General features: G+C 44.2%; 3 protein-coding genes across 3 annotated transcripts in view; 1 reads left to right on the plus strand and 2 right to left on the minus strand.

Moving 5' to 3' along the window:
* LOC116036403 (NLR family CARD domain-containing protein 3-like) overlaps positions 1–20,531 on the minus strand; it is a 1,020,880-nt gene that overhangs the window by 429,420 nt on the left and 570,929 nt on the right. The gene's annotated exons all lie outside the window — the stretch shown is intronic.
* LOC116054917 (E3 ubiquitin-protein ligase TRIM39-like) overlaps positions 5,832–20,531 on the plus strand; it is a 40,307-nt gene continuing 25,607 nt past the window's right edge. The window contains exon 1 of the mRNA XM_036003653.1: positions 5,832–5,930. The gene's annotated coding sequence lies outside the window, so the exon portion shown is untranslated. The remainder of the gene's footprint in view (positions 5,931–20,531) is intronic.
* Positions 8,330–20,531, minus strand: part of calml4b (calmodulin-like 4b) — a 70,909-nt gene continuing 58,707 nt past the window's right edge. Inside the window, exons 4-5 of the mRNA XM_031306672.2 lie at positions 13,108–13,296; positions 8,330–8,705 (exon numbers count right to left, since the gene is read on the minus strand). Coding sequence (XP_031162532.1) covers positions 8,608–8,705; positions 13,108–13,296 — 287 coding nt within the window. The 3' untranslated portion in view covers positions 8,330–8,607. The remainder of the gene's footprint in view (positions 8,706–13,107; positions 13,297–20,531) is intronic.

Below are 20,531 nucleotides of genomic sequence, written 5' to 3' on the forward strand. Positions count from 1 at the left end.
GGCCGGCCCGCCGGCTCTGTGCTCGTCTCATCTGAAAGTAATGATGTGATATGACACGCTGTGGGTAGAGCAACAACCCGGTTAACACTCTCTGTTTTTTAACCTGGAGCCAACTTTCCTGTGCATTTGTGTGACTAATGTGAACAAATATCTTTGAAATTGGTTCAGTATTGAGCGAGAATGCTGTAACCGGCAGCCGTGAACCGGGCTGCAACGTAAAGGTCCACTATTTTTGCTGCTGACAGACTCAGATTATTATTCTAAGTGTCTGACAACATTAAAGGAACATGTTAAAGAGTAAGATCCTTTTAGGATGAAACAGCCCCGAAATCTCCATCACCAACCCCACCAGACTCCATGTAAATAATCAGGACTTTTAGTGTGTATAGAGCCAGCATATCTCCACATGTAAATGGGTGAATTAAGGGTTTATTTCAACCAATCCAGAGTGGTGATTATTGGAACAGTGGAAAGATGAACCAAGACGGCTTTTGATAGTTTTATTTACTTTCTGTCCACTTTGAATGAAGTGTATTTTACGATGATAAAAATACTGATTATTTACATGGAGTCTGGTGTAGTTTGGTGATGGTGATTTTGGGGCTGTTTCATGTTAAACTAAAAGGATCTTACTCTTTAACTAAAAGGTCTATCTCTGTAGGGATCCTTTCATAATGTTGTCAGACACTCAGAATAATAATCTGAGCCTGTCAGCGGCAAAAAGTGGACGGTAGTTGACGGTGCACAATTGCCTGTTAACGTTACATTGCAGCTTGTTTCGGCTCGCTTAATACTGGACCAATTTCAAAGATTGTTGCTCTCATCAGTTGCTTAGACACAAAAACATAGGAAAATAGGGTCCAGGTTGAAGAAAAAAACAAAGTTACCCTTCAATGTTTAAAGAGAAGAACACCAGCAGTGGGCGGAGTCTCCACGCTGCCTCCTGTTTATGCCCAGTATACCAGAATGATGATGAGATATTTTGGTTTGGGCGTGTTAGTTTATACAGAGATTAGGTCTTCTCCTGGAGATAAAAACACTTGGTGCACGGAGATCACTTTTGGCTCAAAACTCTGTTTAAAAACCAAAACGTAGCGGTGGAGATGTAGCCTCAGGTTGAAATGATCTTATATCAGCTGTAGCTATGGCCGTTAATTCTGTAATGGCTTAGAAGACAGTGTGGTGATTTAGTTTTTAACTGAGGAGACAAAAGGATTTCTATTAAAGCTTTATGGGAGAAATGTCACTCTGTCTCTCCATTCGTCTTGTAAAGATAAAATCCGACGCTCACAACAACATTAATCTCTGAGCAGATGAAAACACTTCAGACTGAGAGATGAGCTCAAGTGGGAGACATTTGTTTCAGTGATGAATGAGAGTCGCCTCCGAGTGACCGAGGGTGGGTGTTTGTGGATCACAAAGATGGAGGAGCGGCTCCACGATGACACCCGGTACCTGGGAGGTCTTTACGCCACGTTGTGATTGTAACAATGCATCAAGAATACGCTTTCTCTGGAGACAAAGGGGTAACTTTGGAGGAAGACACAAACTAAAGGCGCTGACACACCGGGCCGATAATCGGCCGTCGGACAGTCTGGCGAGGTCGGTGACTCGAGTCTGTTCGGTGTGTTCCGTGCCGTTGTCCGTCCGAGGGGCCGTCGGCCTTCATTTTGGCCGACCTGACATGCTCAGTCAGAGACAGGACAGTCGGGACTCACCCGGAAATGACGAGCGGGATGAGTCTCTCAAAATCTGACGAATATCTTTTAAACTGACCTTTGTTGATCTGAAATGAAGACAGATTCAGCAACTGCACGGCCTATTTCTCTCTTAAAATGTTTTCAGAAACACGTTTCGGTGAACTATTTTAGTACAATATGAGATTGTATCTTGTGCGTAATCCAAAATCCGGAAGCAGCAGTCGTACCCATGTGACACGTTCGTCCAATCAGCTGCCGGTTTTCATTTTTTGGGGCGACAATACAGATTAGCACTGCCTGCTGTTATGGAGACGTATTACGTCTCGTCTCTTTGGTGTGTTCTGAGGCACTTTTTGGACCAACTTGAGGAGACTGATCAGTCACGCTGCCTTTTCTGCCGACGGTCGGCCATCTGGTTGGTCTGTAACGGCCTTAAGAGCCTTGCAGAGTCTTAAAATCACATTTAGCCTCATGCAAGAACCATACTTTACAATTTTTACATTACATACTCGTAATGTTCCCTTTGAAACATTAAAGGGGAACTTCTCTTCAACCTGGATCCTATTTTCTAATGATTTTGTGTCTGACTGATGGGAGCAACGATCTTTGAAATGAGTCCAGTATTATGCAAGACGAAACAAGCTGTCATGTAAGCGTGAAAGAAATCGGGACAAACGCATATCGTCCCAGCCGTTAATGATTCCATTTGGGTCAGATTTGTACTTTAACACAGATGTTCCTCGTTGAGTAAATCCACATCGTTTTACAAAAGGATTCCCTCCGGTGACTTCAGTACGAAGGGCCAATGCGGCGTGCGGTCCGGCTCCCTGACGCCTGCATGGATGAACTCGGTTTATGGGTGAAGTGGCCGATAATCAGCATTAATGAGGTGAAAGGCACCGTGCTGGTGACGGCCCGGAGGAGACTGTTATTCAGAGAAGTATGTGATTCATTGTGAGTATTAATGAAAGCTGCAGAGCGCCCAGCTGCTCCCTACGGCTCACAGAGAGGGAGCGACAATAACCCCTCAGAAAACAGATTCAAACAGAGCTCCAGAGGACTCTGACATATTCATAAATCCATGTTCTCCCTGAGCGATTACATAAGCCTGTAAGAGATGTCGTTGTGAATTACCGGAGGAAGGTTCCGGCGTTTTGTTGTATCCCATCAAACCCAGCTGATGGGTTTTCCACGCGGGAGGCTTTACTAACAGGAAATGACAGGCCGGTTCACAGTGACATAATCTTCCCCTTCATAAAATGTTCCAAATTGTGTTTGCAGAGCAAACATGTCATCATGTGGGCAGAACAGATGTTTGCAAAGACTCGTGTTTCTGAAACTCTGCAGAGATGTTGCATCTTACTAAACAGACCTGATGTGAAATGATTCTATAAAATATCTCCTCTAATGTTAATTATTCTAATAATTAAACTACATTTTAAACCTTCAAATACACTCGACCATGCAACTTGTTTTCCTCTCCGGTAAAAATAGAAAATTAACACTATTTTTTTCAAGGTTTTTGTCGGATTCACCGTTATTTTAATTCATAGTGATTAAACCTCATTTAAACTAAATAATACCTAATTTGAGTTAAAAAAAGACTTAAAATTATGAATTATTTTGACAAACAGTTATGATTTTGTGGATAATCACCATTGTCAAAGTTTAGTCCGAATACGTGTTGTCTTCCCGTTGACCAACATGTGTGTGTGTGTGTGTGATATGTGTGTGTGTGTGTGTGATACGTGTGTGTGTTACGTGTGTGTGTGTGTGTGAGATACGTGTGTGTGTGTATGTGTGTGTATATGTGTGTGCGTGTATGTGTGTGTGTGTGTGTGTGTGTGTATGTGTGTGTGTGTGTGTGTGTGTGTGTGTGATACGCGTGTGTGTGTGTGTGTGTGTGTGATACGTGTGTGTGTGTGTGTGTGTGTGTGTGTGTGTGTGTGAGTGTGTGTGTGTGTGTGTGTGTGTGATACGTGTGTGTGTGTGATACATGTGTGTGTGTGTGTGTGTGTGTGTGTGTGTGTGAGATACGTGTTGTCTTCCTGTCGACCAACAAGCAACTTCTTCTTTCTTTTATCAATTATTTTCTTCAAATGCTATAAACTGAATTAAAAAAAAACAAATTCAATGAAAGTAGGTAACTGATCATTTGTCTAACTTGTGAAGAGCGCTGTAGGGAAACCATCCACTCTTCATTTCTTTTTGAACATTTTTGTTACACTTAAATGTTCTGATATAGAAACTTTTTGAAACGGGTCAAATGTGACCCGAGGACAACAGGCGGGTTAAAAAGCCATTTAATGCCCCTTTGATGATCCCCGACCGCCTGCTGCTTCGCCTTATTACATTACATAACTTATCCTTTATTCTGCCATGAAAGTCCCCTTGAGACACGAGCTCTCTTCTCCCAAGAAGTCCTAGTTGAGATAGCAGCAGTTTTCACACAAAATACATAAAAGCAACACGGGAAATAGTAAAAGGAGAGACCATACAAGTGATATCTATAACGTATTCCATCTAAGTCAAGGATTATGTAAAACAGCAACATTGTTTCCTTCATGGCAGTGTGCAAAAGACCTTGAGAGATATTCAAATAAGGGAGTTCTCCTCTCACTGGGGACATTAAAAAGACTGATTTGTAAATCCAGTGCTGTAGAGTAGCTGCTGGTACTCGCACGGCACACATGAAATTTGTAGTTATTTTTTAACCCTTTTGTTTTCCTCCTCAGGTCAAATTTGACCTGTTTTCAAAGTTTTTTATATCAGAAATATTGGTTTCTTAACAACCAAATTGCCCCCCAAAATAACATGGATGCATGCATGTACGTTGTATGGAACCCATGCAACATATACAGTGCTCAGTGTAAGTGAATACACCCATGCTAAAGTTTGATTTGCATTGAGAGATGATTTTATGAAAAGTAACCCATGCCAATCTCTAGATATGGTGAAGGGTATGTGATGATGTGGGGTATGGTGAAGGGTACGTGATGATGTGGGGGGTATGGTGAAGGGTATGTGATGATGTGGGGGGTATGGTGAAGGGTATGTGGTGATGTGGGGGTATGGTGAAGGGTATGTGATGATGTGGGGTATGGTGAAGGGTACGTGATGATGTGGGGGTATGGTGAAGGGTACGTGATGATGTGGGGGGTATGGTGAAGGGTATGTGGTGATGTGGGACCAAGGGAACTTTATCAGGATGCATAGTATCCTGGATCCATGAAATAACTGGCCTTTAAAAATAAAAATCTGTCTTCCTCAATGGGAATTTAATATAGGGGTGTACTGACTTATGCCCCCTGTATTTTAAGGAAGAACATTTATTTAATTACGATACATTATTCATTCACAAATAAAATTGGTGTCCTTAAAGGTTGGATTTTTCCTCATTTTTTTAATTAAGGCATTAAGATCAATTTCCAAAAGATGATTTTTTTAATCCTCTTTTTAGTCAACTTTAACATGGGCTCATAAACTTATGAGCACAACTGTATATATTTGTAAGACCATTTATTTATATTTGAATGTGTTTTACATCAAAATCTAAAGTTGTTTTCAAACAATAACACCTGGTTACACCTGAGGGTTTGACTAATACCTGGAACAATCATTCCCATCCCATAAAGTTCTTATGCAATGTAAACGTTGTTCACTGCTCCAGTAGACGGACCTTCAAACCCCTTTGCTATCAGGAGATATTTCTAGTCCACTCAGCTCATTATATGGAGGACCTCCAGGGACTTGGAGATGGAAATAGAGCATTTCTTTATTTAGTATTTGATTGTACATTAAAACAGGAATTAATCCATTATTTAATAGAGCAACTATAATTTATTATACAGCTTTAAGGCATTTAAAAGGGCAAATTTACTTTTCTCATTTTTAAATCCATTTCCTTGCTGCTTTTCCTTATCCAATTCAAAATTCGATTTGCAAAGCCATTTATTATCATTTTTTCCAGTTATCCCCTATACTGGTGTTTTTAAGTGAGATGTTACATTAAAAAACATAATGAGTCAAAGTCCCTCACAGAGCTCCACTGAGAGGTGGAGCAACAGTGAAAGAGGAGAGCTGCAACGTCACATTTCCTGAAAAGCAGGTGAAAGTTTATATGAGTGACAGCAGAGCTGCAGTTGAGAAAAGTTTCTCTCCATTTCTCCCTAAAGAAACATTAAACTGAATCCAGCAGCTTTTTAACAGCAGAATCTCTGCCAAAGACAGGTGAGTAGATTAGACTTTATTGTCCACCTGACATTGAGAAAAAATGCAATAAATAGTGCAACGTTAAAACCAGAATCTAGAACAAAGAAACAAAGTAACGGCAGATGAAGTATGCAGAATAAAAGGCAGAAAATTGCTGTTTTACAACTTATATAACTGTGACACAATTTGGTTAAGTAGCCTTGAATTCAAACTCTTTCCTCTCAGCCTCACTGTCTCTGTAGTTCCTGCTGTCTGTCTTTGTAAGCAGGGGTGTAGTGCCATTTGTTTAAAGTGGTGATAGAATGCAAAACTGAGTTTACCTTGTCATAGTGAAATAACGACAGTTCGGTGGGTAACATGGACATACAGAGAACCTCAAAATCCCATTGACATCCCTTTCCTCTGCAAATCTCACAATTTGAAAACGGGTGAATCCCAACGAGTCTAATAGTTGACGTCAACTCGGTGGCTGTACCTTAATTGGCTCTGGTCTGTCACTTTGTCACGCACCAAAATTGACATAGCTACAGACCACTGGTCTGAGACCAGCTGGTCTTCTGAATGTATGTCAAGTAGATGTCAGACACTAGTCTAGCTGCGAGCTGTGCACTTCCAGGGAATTACAAAGAAGAACGTTTGGAAGTTTTTCAAGGATATTGAAAAGGAACCATGGTCGTAAATGCAGTGTTCCAGGCTGTACCGGGAATGCTGACAGTTTTCCTCCCCCGTCTTCCCCACTGCCTGCTGATTGTCGTATCGGTTCTGGACTGTTCAAGGGTGTCACCACGGCAACGTGCTGTGTTATCGCTATAACATTCTTCGGACTGGGACACTAGTGGGACTGCCGGGCTGTGCGTTTCTCAGCAGGCCAAACTCCCCCAACCTACCCTATACCCCCAGTCCCACGCCTTCGCCGCTAAATGTGCAACTGTACATTTATGTTATGTTATGTTATGTTGTGCTGCAGTGCAAATGTACTGTTTGTGTGCTTACGTGCCGAGGTGTTTTTTCCTGTTCCCACACTGTTCTTATTCTTTATGAGGATAGTCTGAGAGTTGCTTTTTTTCCCCTCTCCTCTCCTCATGTCATGCTGTATCTGTCTGCAAGAGTTAAGAGAGAGTTTTAAGTGCGCATGCGCGAAAGCTGCATGCTGCCTGTTCCTGCTCTAGCTGTTGTATATGTTGTTTATACCTGAGTGGTAACAAAAAATAATTTCCCCCTGGGATTATTAAAGTATTTCTGATTCTGATTCACATTTCATCGCGAGCTCTCGCCGGTCGTGGTGCTTCAGGTAAGCGGTAGTTGGTGGTTCAGTTACCCCAGAAAACATGACGCTGGGTACAGAGCACCATGCTGCCGGTCGTGGAGCTCCGTCAGGTCAGTGGTAGTTGGTGGTCTAGTTACCGGGTAACTGCGAGTGTGGCAGGCATGTTCCCTGATATTAATAAATTAAGTTATGTTTTCATTTATATTGCAATGTAAATAATACACTTAACCAGTAGCAGAGTGGCAATCGGGAGAGACAGGACTTTTCCCGGTGGGCCGGTAGTGTTTCGAGGCCGTGACGGCCGGTCTCTGCCCGCTTGTCAATTAGCTAACATTAGCTAACGTTGCGTAGCCAGCCAGCTACTTCGGCAATCGGCAGTAGTTTCGGCGAGCTAACCACGACAGTATTGTCGCCCACAATCAACCTCTGCTGCTAAAAGCAGTCAATCTGCAGTGATGTTTGAAATAGAGACGCTTGTGGATGTGTTAGCTGCCGTGGTTAGCTCGCCGGAACTACTGCCGAAGTAGCTGGCTGGCTACGCAACGTTAGCTAATTCCGCTAGCATACGTACAGGCTAACTATAGCCAGTTAGCTTTGTGTGTAACGTAACAAAAACCCACCAATTTTGGTAATTAATTAACAATTATGGTACAAAAGGAGCACTAATGCCACGTCTTATGTTGACAACGTGGACGCAGACATAGGAAACTCTATTTAACACTATTTGGAGACATTTTTAACAATGATATACATATGTATCTGCAGCGCTGTGGAGGAAGGTCTGGCAATGTGAGACTACCGTCCTCATATCTTAACCAGAGAAGGTAACGATCACGGTTTTAAATTGCTATGTTCAGAAAAAGATAGTGGTTTGGGTAAAAATCAGATGTTACTTCACTTCCTGAAGGTTAGGGTTGACCATGTGACGCAGAACGTGATGGAGCTCCGTTTGTAAAGTTAAAAAAAACGTACTGTTTACTCTGCCTTCACCCTTTGAATTGATGTAGCTAAAGATTTACCAAAAAAGAAAATCAAAGTATACTTATATTACTTATTATCCCAGATTTGGGAAATTTGTATGGTCAAAGTGCAGCACATTTAAGACACACAGGCATATAAGTAGGTACCCCTCCCCTACACACACACACACACACACACAAAAAATAAAATTTAGGAATACATAGTTAGGTATGAACACAACTGACAGCCTTCCTCCACTTACACTTCAGTCAATCAATCAGTAGCAGGCTTGAAACACATAGGCCTAAGGCAACATCCCAAATTAATTAAACATTCCAACGTAATAAAAACAATTACAAACTGAAAGTTACATATAGCCACTTTAACCCAACAAAACAGTAATTCACGTCGTTCTCGATGCACTAAAAAGGGTCGAGTAGCAGCTCGGTGATGATGCCGTTTGTGACGTCAGCGCTTTGCAGGGAAGCGAGTCACCGCTTTAGCAAACTGCTCACAGTGGACCCGCCCGTCAGTTCCGACACCCGCCTCCTTCAGCAGCTCGTCCACTGACAACAGAGAGACACGGCTGTCAGTCAAAGTATGTTGAAGGAGCCATTTCAGTTATAGGGATTAAATAAATACATTTCTTGGTACGTTCACCTGTAGAGGCATTAATGCTACGGCCACACAGATGCTGCGTTAAAGTCATTTTACAGTAACAGAGTTCACATCATCATGCAAGTTAGAACTAAATAATTTACTGAAAGCTCTGATAACTTGGTGCGTAACAATACAGGAGAGGCTTAAAACCAAAAAAATGTCTTTAACTCGTTAGTCCGTCATTTAAAGCCATTATACCTAAACGTATAGAGAGGCGAAGTCCCTCCCCCTCCAATGGACCACCATGGGACGTTATTTCGAGAGACAAAATCTGCCCGGTAGTTAACTGGAAAGACAAATTATGTTTTGATCCCACTTGAACTGAGCTTCGAATTAAACACATGATGTTTGTCAGTTTAAAAGATCATTTTCTAAGTGAAGAAAGTCTCAGTTCGTCGTAAAGCTGTTGAAGTATCAGACTTTGAAAATACATTATTAGAAAGATGACACTAAAGTCTCTAAGTGACGTCTTTCTGAAGCTACGATGTCTGTGTGTTTGGTAACGGGATGTAACGTTACTCACTTGCTTCTTCTTTAAAAGACAAAAAAAAGACGCTGGATAAAACACATCAGGTATTTTTTTATTTCTCTCTATGTTCACTACCGTACATATTTTTTAAGAATATGTTCCCATGTTGGTCCAACGGAACTGGAGGGACTTTGCCTCTTTATTGAATATGATGCCGTATTGTTAATTCACACCATTTTTAAAACCCACACGGCCAACTCTCATAAACATGGGAACGTTTCCCATTCTAACAGAGAATTATAACTGCAATGCTTAGTAGCACTATAAGGTGGAGCCTTCCTTTGTTACTATGATGCATTGGCGATTTTAGACCCTACATTTCATCTCAGCCCCCCTAAAAATGTGCTTCAAGTTAGAGTTTGCGATCTTGTCTGTTAGTGACAGAGGACAAACAATTACAGGTTCAAAGGGCTTCAAACAGGTTTAATATCCTGTGTGGCTGTCGCCGATGCTATCCACCTGTAACCCAGTAGTAGTAGTATGTTCCCTGTGTACAGCAGTAGTAGTAGTAGTATGTTCCCTGTGTACAGCAGTAGTAGTAGTATGTTCCCTGTGTACAGCAGTAGTAGTAGTAGTAGTATGTTCCCTGTGTACAGCAGTAGTAGTAGTATTTTCCCTGTATACAGCAGTAGTAGTAGTAGTATGTTCCCTGTGTACAGCAGTAGTAGTAGTATTTTCCCTGTATACAGCAGTAGTAGTAGTAGTATGTTCCCTGTGTACAGCAGTAGTAGTAGTATTTTCCCTGTATACAGCAGTAGTAGTAGTAGTATTTTCCCTGTGTACAGCAGTAGTAGTAGTATTTTCCCTGTATACAGCAGTAGTAGTAGTAGTATTTTCCCTGTATACAGCAGTAGTAGTAGTATGTTCCCTGTATACAGCAGTAGTAGTAGTAGTAGTATTTTCCCTGTATACAGCAGCAGTAGTAGTATTTTCCCTGTGTACAGTAGTAGGAGTAGTATTTTCCCTGTATACAGCAGCAGTAGTAGTATTTTCCCTGTGTACAGTAGTAGTAGTAGTATTTTCCCTGTGTACAGCAGTAGTAGTAGTATGTTCCCTGTGTACAGCAGTAGTAGTAGTATTTTCCCTGTATACAGCAGTAGTAGTAGTAGTAGTATTTTCCCTGTATACAGCAGTAGTAGTAGTATGTTCCCTGTATACAGCAGTAGTAGTAGTAGTATTTTCCCTGTATACAGCAGCAGTAGTAGTATGTTCCCTGTATACAGCAGTAGTAGTAGTAGTATTTTCCCTGTATACAGCAGTAGTAGTAGTAGTATTTTCCCTGTATACAGCAGTAGTAGTAGTATGTTCCCTGTGTACAGCAGTAGTAGTAGTATTTTCCCTGTATACAGCAGTAGTAGTAGTAGGAGTAGTATTTTCCCTGTATACAGCAGCAGTAGTAGTATTTTCCCTGTGTACAGTAGTAGTAGTAGTATTTTCCCTGTATACAGCAGTAGTAGTAGTATGTTCCCTGTATACAGCAGTAGTAGTAGTAGTAGTATTTTCCCTGTATACAGCAGTAGTAGTAGTAGTATGTTCCCTGTATACAGCAGCAGTAGTAGTATGTTCCCTGTATACAGCAGTAGTAGTAGTATGTTCCCTGTATACAGCAGCAGTAGTAGTATGTTCCCTGTATACAGCAGTAGTAGTAGTAGTATGTTCCCTGTATACAGCAGCAGTAGTAGTATGTTCCCTGTATACAGCAGTAGTAGTAGTAGTATGTTCCCTGTATACAGCAGTAGTAGTAGTAGTATGTTCCCTGTATACAGCATTAGTAGTAGTAGTATGTTCCCTGTGTACAGTAGTAGTAACCCAGTCAATGAAAGGGTTAACAGAAACGTAGTGTTGGCCAATCAGAGGAGGTTGTCCAGACTCCCTCCTTTGTCTGAGTCTCTATCTGATCTGTCAGAGGGAGAGCAGGAGACGGTTGTGTAGTTTAACGTTGGTAGTCCCCAGAGAAGAAGTTGGTCGCAGATTAGAACCCAAATTGAAACGTAAGCAAGAATGAAGTATCAGTGTAGAATCTCTGTTGAGTTGTCTGTCGACTCTTTGAGCTAACCGACTAACTGCTAGCTCTCTCTCAACCTACACCCTTTCACGTTACACCATCTCCTACAATCATCACTTATAGGAACGCAGCATTACGGATGTGACTTAACAAGACAGTTTTTCATCATGAATTTTGACCCAGAAAAACTTGCTTGTTGGTCGACGGGAAGACAACACAAGGGTTAAATGGAAAAACTGCACGTTTTACAAAGCAAACATAGATCAAAGACCTCTGGTACTTTGTTGCACCTCTCTATGTAAGTGTAAGTTATACTTTTATCTTTGTTAATGATTTGTGAAGTTTGGTGACCTTGTGTAATCCCAGCATTGCGCCACACTTCCACCTGAGCAAAGGTCTAATCAGACAGAACAAGTGACAACACCTGTGTGGGCAGAGAGGGCTTTCAGGAGAGAAAGTGGAAACAATCTGCTTTATTCTGTTTCAACACACACAGGCACTCCACAAAAAGGGAGAAGAATTATGACCAAAAAGTCATAAAAAAAATCAAATCCAGGCACTCAAGGTTGGTTACAAAAAGTGATAAAAGGCCTTTAATAATAATAAATGGGGCTAGACATAAAAAATACACCAACATGTTCTTCCTCAGGGTCAAAATTGGTCATAATTCTTCTTCCTTTTTGTGAATTGTATTCCCTTCCATGAGCACCGGTGGTTAAAAGGATACCAGAAGTGCTCCTGCAACTTCTTTCTTTTACACACAGGCACTCGTTTCTAGAAAAGTTCTTTAACTTGAAAACTTATTATAAAGAGGAATATTGATATTTTTCAACCTGGCCCCTGTTTCCCCTTGTTTTTTGTGACTAATGGGTTAAATTGGTTCAGTTTTGAGCGAGAGCCCTGCAGCCAAAAGCAGCAAACCGGGCTGCAATGTAACCCTATGTGGACGTCAATATATATACAACCCATTCTCACTCCCAACTCATCCAATACTAATGCTTGGTCAGTGTCTCTTATCGTCAGATACCGACGCAAAAATCACCCTTTAGTGTCTGTATAGAGTTAGTCAGCATTCCTGGGAATGCCCACTAAAACGTAATTTCCGTTTGTGCCATGGGGGAAAACTATGGTGCTAAAACAGTCTCATAAGTATTTGCAACTTGTAAAACACAATTCACAAATGAATGCAGAGCGATTTGTATCCGCAAATGCGTATCTGTGTCTGTGCATCTAATTTGTAACTCGTATTTCATCATTTGTAAATTAACTTAGTATTTTTCAATGTAAGTATATGTGTAAATCTCCTATTTGTGTGGATACTTTGGGGACAGTTTTTCCGCGCCGTTGTTGTCACAAACAATTTGTGTCTCAAGTGACGATCCCAGCGCTCTCCAGTAGATGGCGGTAATGCAACACTTATGGATGCCAACTGCTGTTAAACTACATGAAGACTATGAAGAAGCCTTGTCAAATGTTTCAGAGACTGTTGGCAGAATTTACTTGACGCTCCTCCGGGTAAGTTGATATTATTAGGACTTTGTTGTCAAATAAATTACATTTATGTGTTCAGCATCATTGTTGCAGTGCATTTATAATTTGCTTTGTGTTGTTATAGCTGCAGTGACAGTTTGCTACATTTGGAGTGTGCTAACGTTCACGTTCTCGCATTGCCAGACCTTCCTCCGCAGCGCTGTGGAGGAAGGAGGTGCGAGACTAGGTGTGTGCAGACCAACCATGTGTTTAGGTGTGTAAGAATCCGCCGATGGCTTCTTACCCTCTCGATGAGTCAGCTTCTCTCCCAGCCCGGTGAGTTTGGCCCGCAGCTCGGAGGCGAGGATGAATCCTTTCTGCTCTTTGTCGGCCATCCTCATGGCCTCCAGGATCTCGTCCTGCGGCGCCTCCTGCTGGAGCTGCCGGTGCATGATGCTCAGGAAGGTGGAGAAGTCTAGCTCTCCACTCCAATCTGCAGGAACATCAACATCTTAATGTTACTGGACCAGCCCAATCATTTATAATGTCACCATGTTACCGGATCTTCTGCTACGTTTCCCCCTCTCATTCCCCCTGCTCTGGCATTTCCTCCTCTCATTCCCCCTGCTCTGACATTTCCTCCTCTCATTCCCCCTGCTCTGACATTTCCCCCTCTCATTCCCCCTGCTCTGACATTTCCCCCTCTCATTCCACCTGCTCTGGTGTTTCCGAGCCCCTAAACCAGAGACATTTGGAAACACTTCTGACCCATTTTGGTCACTTTTGGCTCAAAACTCAAAACCAAAATGTAGCGAAATAAATCTAAGGCAAGGCAAGGCAAGGCAATGTTATTTATATGGCACATTTCAGCAACAGGGCAATTCAAAGTGCTTTACATAAAACATTAAAGAGCAGTTAAAAAACGAATAAAATTCACAGTGCAGTATAAGAAATTAAAGAAAGGCAACATCAAAAAGAAAGGTCTTCAGCCTTAATTTAAAAGAACTGAGAGTTGCAGCAGACCTGCAGTTTTCTGGGAGTTTGTTCCAGATATGTGGAGCATAAAAACTGAACGCTGCTTCCCCCTGTTTAGTTCTGACTCTGGGGACAACAAGCAGACCTGTCCCAGACCACCTGAGAGGTCTGGGTGGGTCATAGTGTAGCAGCAGATCAGAAATGTATTTTGGCCCTAAACCGTTTAGTGATTTATAAACCAACAGAAGTATTTTGAAATCAATTCTTTGATGCACTGGAAGCCAGTGTAGAGACTTCAGAACTGGACTGATGTGATCCACTTTCTTGGTCTTAGTGAGGACTGGAGCAGCAGCGTTCTGAATCAGCTGCAGCTGTCTGAGTGATTTTTTAGGGAGACCTGTAAAGACTCCGTTACAGTAGTCTAGTCTACTGAAGACAAAAGCATGGACAAGTTTTTCCAAATCCTGCGGAGACATAAAAAAATCCTTTAAACCTTGATATATTCTTAAGGTGGTAATAGGCTGACTTTGTAATTGTCTTAATGTGGCTGTTAAAATTCAGGTCTGAGTCCATGACTACACCAAGATTTCTGGCTTTGTCTGTTGTTTCTAACATTGCTGTTTGAAGCTGAGCGCTGACTTTCAAAAATGTAGCCTCAGGTGGTGGAGAGAATGAATATGAAATAAGTTGTTCAAACAGTGAAGCAGTAAAACAGTATGTAAAGAGCAGCTGGTGACACTTTAAACATGTCAAATAAACTGGAAACTGAGCTGTTAATTACAGCTGCTACGCACACAATTTCGGATTCTACAAAGATAACACAAGAGAAAGTCAAATATCAGTGACCTTTGTATAAACAGACGGATTAAGAACACAATAAAAAGCATTGCTGCTGTCGAGGGAAATCTTTATTAACTTATCAGGAAGAAAACCTCCTGGTGACATACTGTATTTTATGAAGGCCTATAAAATATAATTATGTGATTGACTATAGATATACATGATACTATAGTTCATTGTCGTTTAACATTCCTGTGATTTCTGGCTGCTAACTACATTTTCTTCAATGCATTACGTAAGTTTAAAGTTGGAAGTTTAACTAGAGGTTTGAGGTTAGTGCTAACATAACGTAACATGCTAATTTTAGCATTTATCTGACTGTTTTTTAAACCGTTATAAAGCTCAAGGCTCACAACCAATGCAAGTGTGAGGTGAAAAACCTAGATGAATCAATGAGTAGAAAAGGATTGTAAAGACTAGATTTATAATGTAGAAATATATATACATAAGTATACACATCTATCATATCTGGGGATGTTGTAACAAACTTTTACCGTGCACAGGCTGTACTAATGAAGCATTCGTACATATAGCTATGAAAAGCACTGTAATTCATAGGTATTTTACGCGACCGCTAGTGGCAGTAGTCATTGTGACTGGAGCACCTTGTACAAGACGGCGAAAATGACGGGTGTTCGTGTCCCGGGAGTACTACTTAAGGAATGGTGTTTTAACCCAAACCACAATTAAAAAAAAAATCTTAACTAGTCGTTTTCGTGTCTAAAACTGTCCTCGCCGCTGTCACACCCACATAACCGCCACATTTTTTGGCTAAACTTAACTGTTACGTGACCAGCAATAATTTTGTGCAATATCATACAAACCTGCTCATGAGAATGCGTTGCCTGACGTGACCAAGCCGTTCTCACTCCCGACTCGTCAAACACTGACTGACGCTTGGGCAGTGGCTCTCCGCGTCAGATACGACCCAAAAAGCACCCCTCAGCACGTATATGGAACGCACTGGGCAGAGCATTGTTATTTTAACAGCTATGTGACGCTTGAAGATGTACTATAAAGAGTGACAATGGTAGTGAAACGTTGATTTTATAACCCTAACCCACAAACTTTTCCGAAACCCAACTGTCCCATTCTTGTCCCGCGTTTATAAGCCCACCCACCATCTTTTCCTTAACCTAACTGCGTCAAAAGTGACGCCAATAGTCTCGACCCAGCTTGTTTAGATAAAGTGTGTTTAGATCTGACGCTAAAGGAGACCTGCAGTGCCTTGCTACACCCTGCAGTGCCCTGCAGTACTCTGCTACACCATGAACTGCTACAACTATAATTCCTAATCATAGTTCCATTATCTTTGTGACTATTATTGCCACTGTTCATCACACCCCCAACTGGCACCGTCAGACACCGCCCACCAAGAGCCTGGGTCTGTCCCAGGTTTCTCCCTAAAAGAGAGTTCGTCCTCGCCACTGTCGCACTAAATGCTTGCTCTTGGGGGAATTACAAGAATTGTTGGGTCTTTGTAAATTATGTGTGTGGTTTAGACCTACTCTATCTGTAAAGTGTCTTGAGATAACTCTTGTTATGATTTGATAATAAATAAATTTGGATTGAATTTTAGAGTCAATAACAATGAGACGAAGTAGTGGTAGAAACGCAGCCAGTTTAACATTGATAAATATGGATCACAATGCTAAAGAGGTTGAAAATGTATAATATACAGGTCTATAGATATATGGCTTGTAGCTGAGAGCCCCAGACAGTAAGTCAAACAATGTTAAAAGAAATTCGTTGGTTTGGGTTTGCAAATGAGATTTGTTGAAGATAAGTGAAATATTATAAATCCTCAGCCTTATCCTTTAACATGGACACACTTTGAGGACTGTGCCGTCTTGGCAAAGGGTTTTGCAGTCTGTTGTTGCTTTTCTGCTCCCAATATTTCAGATTGAAGCTCCTGCTGTGATCCCACAGTGACGACAGATGAAGACAGCGTGTGCAGAGACGCGATGACAAAGATGATAAAGATGATGATGGCAAAGAGCTGAAATATGATCAGAGAGGAGCCGTGATCAGACAGCATGAAACGCCGCAGCAGAGCAGCGCTGTGCGATGTGTGATTTGCATTTGCTTTATTTGTAATTCTGTCCGACAAGAATCATTAGTGTCAGTTCATGTAATCATCCTGCGAGGTGATGACACGTGCTGTAATGCCGAGACGTGGACGACATTTTAATGCAGCGCTTTGCTTTCACAGAATGACCACACTGCCTTCTCTTCGCTGTGTTCATATATATTCAAACTAAAAATAGATACTAGCTTCATAAACAAATGATTGTCAGTACAACCTAAGCTCAAAGGTTATGTAACAGTATACATAGAATAAAAAAAGAACTGTTGTGAAGAGTGAGGAATAATGGACCCAAATGCAGGGAGAGGCAGGCAGGCAGGAGATGGCTTGAGTTCAGGGATTTATTGGTTAACAAAAAAACGGCAGCTCAGGCTGGAAAAACCACACAAAGAAACTCAGAGAAAAATACAAAAGCAACAGGAAAACACAGGCTGACGGCAACTCGGGCAGGAAACAAAAGGAGCAAACTTACAGGGACAGGACAACGGAATACAAAAAGACACAAAACGATCTGACACCAGAAAAAGGAAACACAGGGGCTAAATAAACTAGGTAACGAGAAGACGCAAGACAGGTGACACCAGGGCTGGGGAACAGGTGGAGCACATCAGATAATCACACAGGCGGGAAAACACAAAGTAAAGCTAGACAAGACAGAAAACACTATCAAACTATCAAAATAAAACAGGAAACCAGAACAACAGACAGGAAACATGAAATAAACTAAACACAGTAACTAGACAACACAGAACACAGGAATTAACCAAAAAATGCACTATAAACCAGGAGATAACTAAACAGAAATATACAGAATATACAAACACAGGGAACATGCACAAATAAACAATAAAGACAACAGAAATGAACAAACTGGAAACAAATATCCCTAAACCGTAACAGAGCCCCCCCTCAAGGGCGGATACCAGACGTCCAAAAAATAAACTAAAAACAACCCAGGGAGGGCGAAAGAGAGTTCGGGGGAGGCAGAAAGTCGCTGGGGACCAGGGAGCAGAAAATCACTGGCACACAGGGAACAGAAAATCACTGGCACACAGGGAACAGAAAGTCACTGGGGCACAGGGAACAGAGGGCCGGTGAGGCCTGGGGGAAACAGAGGGGCCACTCGGGACAGGGAACAGAGAGTCTCGGGGGAAACAGAGCGGGGCCACTCGGGGGAAACAGAGGGGAAACAGAGCGGGGCCACTCGGGGGAACACAGAGCGGGGCCACTCGGGGGAACACAGAGCGGGGCCACCCGGGACGGGGAACAGAGAGTCACTGGGGCACAGGGAACAGAGCACAGGGAGACCTCAGCGACAGGGGGCAGAGAGGCCTCGGCGACAGCGGGCAGAGAGGCCTCGGCGACAGGGGACTGAGAGGCCTCGGCGACAGGGGACTGAGAGCAGCAACGAAGGCAGAAACCTTCAGGCGGCCTGCGACGAAGGCAGAAACCTTCTGGCCACCGGCGACGAAGGCAGATGCCCTCAGGTGGTTGGTGACGAAGGCAGAAACCTTCTGGCCACCGGCGACGAAGGCAGAATCCCTCTGGCGGCCTGCGACGGAGGCAGAAACCTTCTGGCCACCGGCGACGAAGGCAGAATCTCTCAGGTGGCCATACTGGACGTCGAGGGTACTCAGGCGACCAGGCAGGACGTCGAGGGCAGCGCCCCTCCGGGGGCCTTGCAGGTCGGCCAAGGCGGAGCCCCTTGGGAGGCTGGGCAGGTGAAGGGGCAGCTGGGCCGGGACCAGGCGACGGGTCAGCTGGGCCGGGGCCTGGCGACGGGTCAGCTGGGCCGGAGTCAGGCGACGGGGCAGAGGTTGACTGGGGTGCCAACAGGGCGCGAGGGGCAGGAGTGGGCCTGACCGCCGACAGGGCACGAGGGGCAGGAGTGGGCCTGGCTGCCGACAGGGCGCGAGGGGCAGGAGTGGGCCTGACCGCCGACAGGGCACGAGGGGCAGGAGTCGGCCTGACCGCCGACAGGGCACGAGCGGCAGGAGTCGGCCAGACCGCCGACAGGACACGAGGGGCAGGAGTCGGCCTGACCGCCGACAGGACACGAGGGGCAGGAGTCGGCCTGACCGCCACAGGCAAAGTCTCAGGGGGGCAGAACAAAGGCAAAGTCCTAGGGGTGGTCTCAAGGGCGGTCTCAGGGGCGGTCACAGGGGTGCCGGGGACCGGCAAAGTCTCAGGGGCGGTCTCAGGGGCGGCTATAGCCAGTTCAGAGGGGCTGGACACCAGCCAGGATTCAGGGGGGTGGCTAGCCAGCCAGGGACTAGTGAGGCTGCTAGCTAACCCAGGCTCAGGGGGGTTGCTAGCTAGCTTGGATTCAGGGGACCTGCTAGCTAGCTGGGGCTCAGGAAGGCTGCTAGCTAGCCTGGATATAGGGGAGATTCTAGCTAGCAGGGAATCAGGGGGGTTGCTAGCTAGCTGGGGCTCAGGGAGGTTGCTAGCTAGCCGGGGCTCGGGAAGGCTGCTAGCTAGCCTGGATTCAGGAGGGCTGCTAGCTAGCTGGGGCTCAGGAAGGCTACTAGCTAGCCGGGGCTCAGAGAGGCTGTTAGCCAGCCGGGGCTCAGAGAGGCTGCTAGCTAGCCTGGATTCAGGGGGGTGGCTAGCCAGCCAGGGACTAGTGAGGCTGCTAGCTAACCCAGGCTCAGGGGGGTTGCTAGCTAGCTTGGATTCAGGGGAGCTGCTAGCTAGCTGGGGCTCAGGGAGGTTGCTAGCTAGCCGGGGCTCAGGGAGGTTGCTAGCTAGCCGGGGCTCAGGGAGGTTGCTAGCTAACCGGGGCTCAGGGAGGTTGCTAGCTAGCCCGGATTCAGGGAGGTTGCTAGCTAGCGGGGAAGTTGAGAGGCTGCTAGCTAGCCGGGAAGCAGAAAGACTGCTAGCTAGCCTGGATTCTGGGGAGATGCTAGCTAGCGGGGAATCAGGGGGGTTGCTAGCTAGCAGGGACTCAGGGGGATCGCTAGCTAGCCGGGGCTCAGGGAGGTTGCTAGCCAGCTTGCATTCAGGTGGGCTGCTAGCTAGCCGGGGATTAGGGAGGCTGCTAACTAGCTCGGGGTCAGGAGAGCTGCACGCCAGCTCGGGGTCAGGAGAGCTGCACGTCAGCTCGGGAACAGGAGAGCTGCACGTCAGCTCTGGAACAGAAGGGTTGCACGTCAGCTTGGGAACGCTGGGCAGCAAGAGGTACGGAAGGCCACACTCTCTTGCAGTGGCCTGCCAGCGAGCCTCCATGATGGCTTTGGCCAGAGCGGGATTCTTCTCAATTATACCCTGAAAAAAATCCCAGCAAAAGCACACCATCAGTGTCCATAGGGTGAAAAAATGGCTCCAATTTCCACACTGCTGGGTCCATGGTGGTCAGATCGTTCTGTTGTGAAGAGTGAGGAATAATGGACCCAAATGCAGGGAGAGGCAGGCTGGCAGGAGATGGCTTGAGTTCAGGGATTTATTGGTTAACAAAAAACGGCAGCTCAGAGGCTGGAAAAACCACACAAAGAAACTCAGAGAAAAATACAAAAGCAACAGGAAAACACAGGCTGACGGCAACTCGGGCAGGAAACAAAAGGAGCAAACTTACAGGGACAGGACAACGGAATACAAAAAGACACAAAATGATCTGACACCAGACAAAGGAAACACAGGGGGAGAAGACGCAAGACAGGTGACACCAGGGCTGGGGAACAGGTGGAGCACATCAGATAATCACACAGGCGGGAAAACACAAAGTAAAGCTAGACAAGACAGAAAACACTATCAAACTATCAAAATAAAACAGGAAACCAGAACAACAGACAGGAAACATGAAATAAACTAAAAACACAGTAACTAGA

The sequence above is a fragment of the Sander lucioperca genome, chromosome 7 (genome assembly GCF_008315115.2).
Source record: "Sander lucioperca isolate FBNREF2018 chromosome 7, SLUC_FBN_1.2, whole genome shotgun sequence".
NCBI classification, from domain to species: Eukaryota; Metazoa; Chordata; class Actinopteri; order Perciformes; family Percidae; genus Sander; species Sander lucioperca.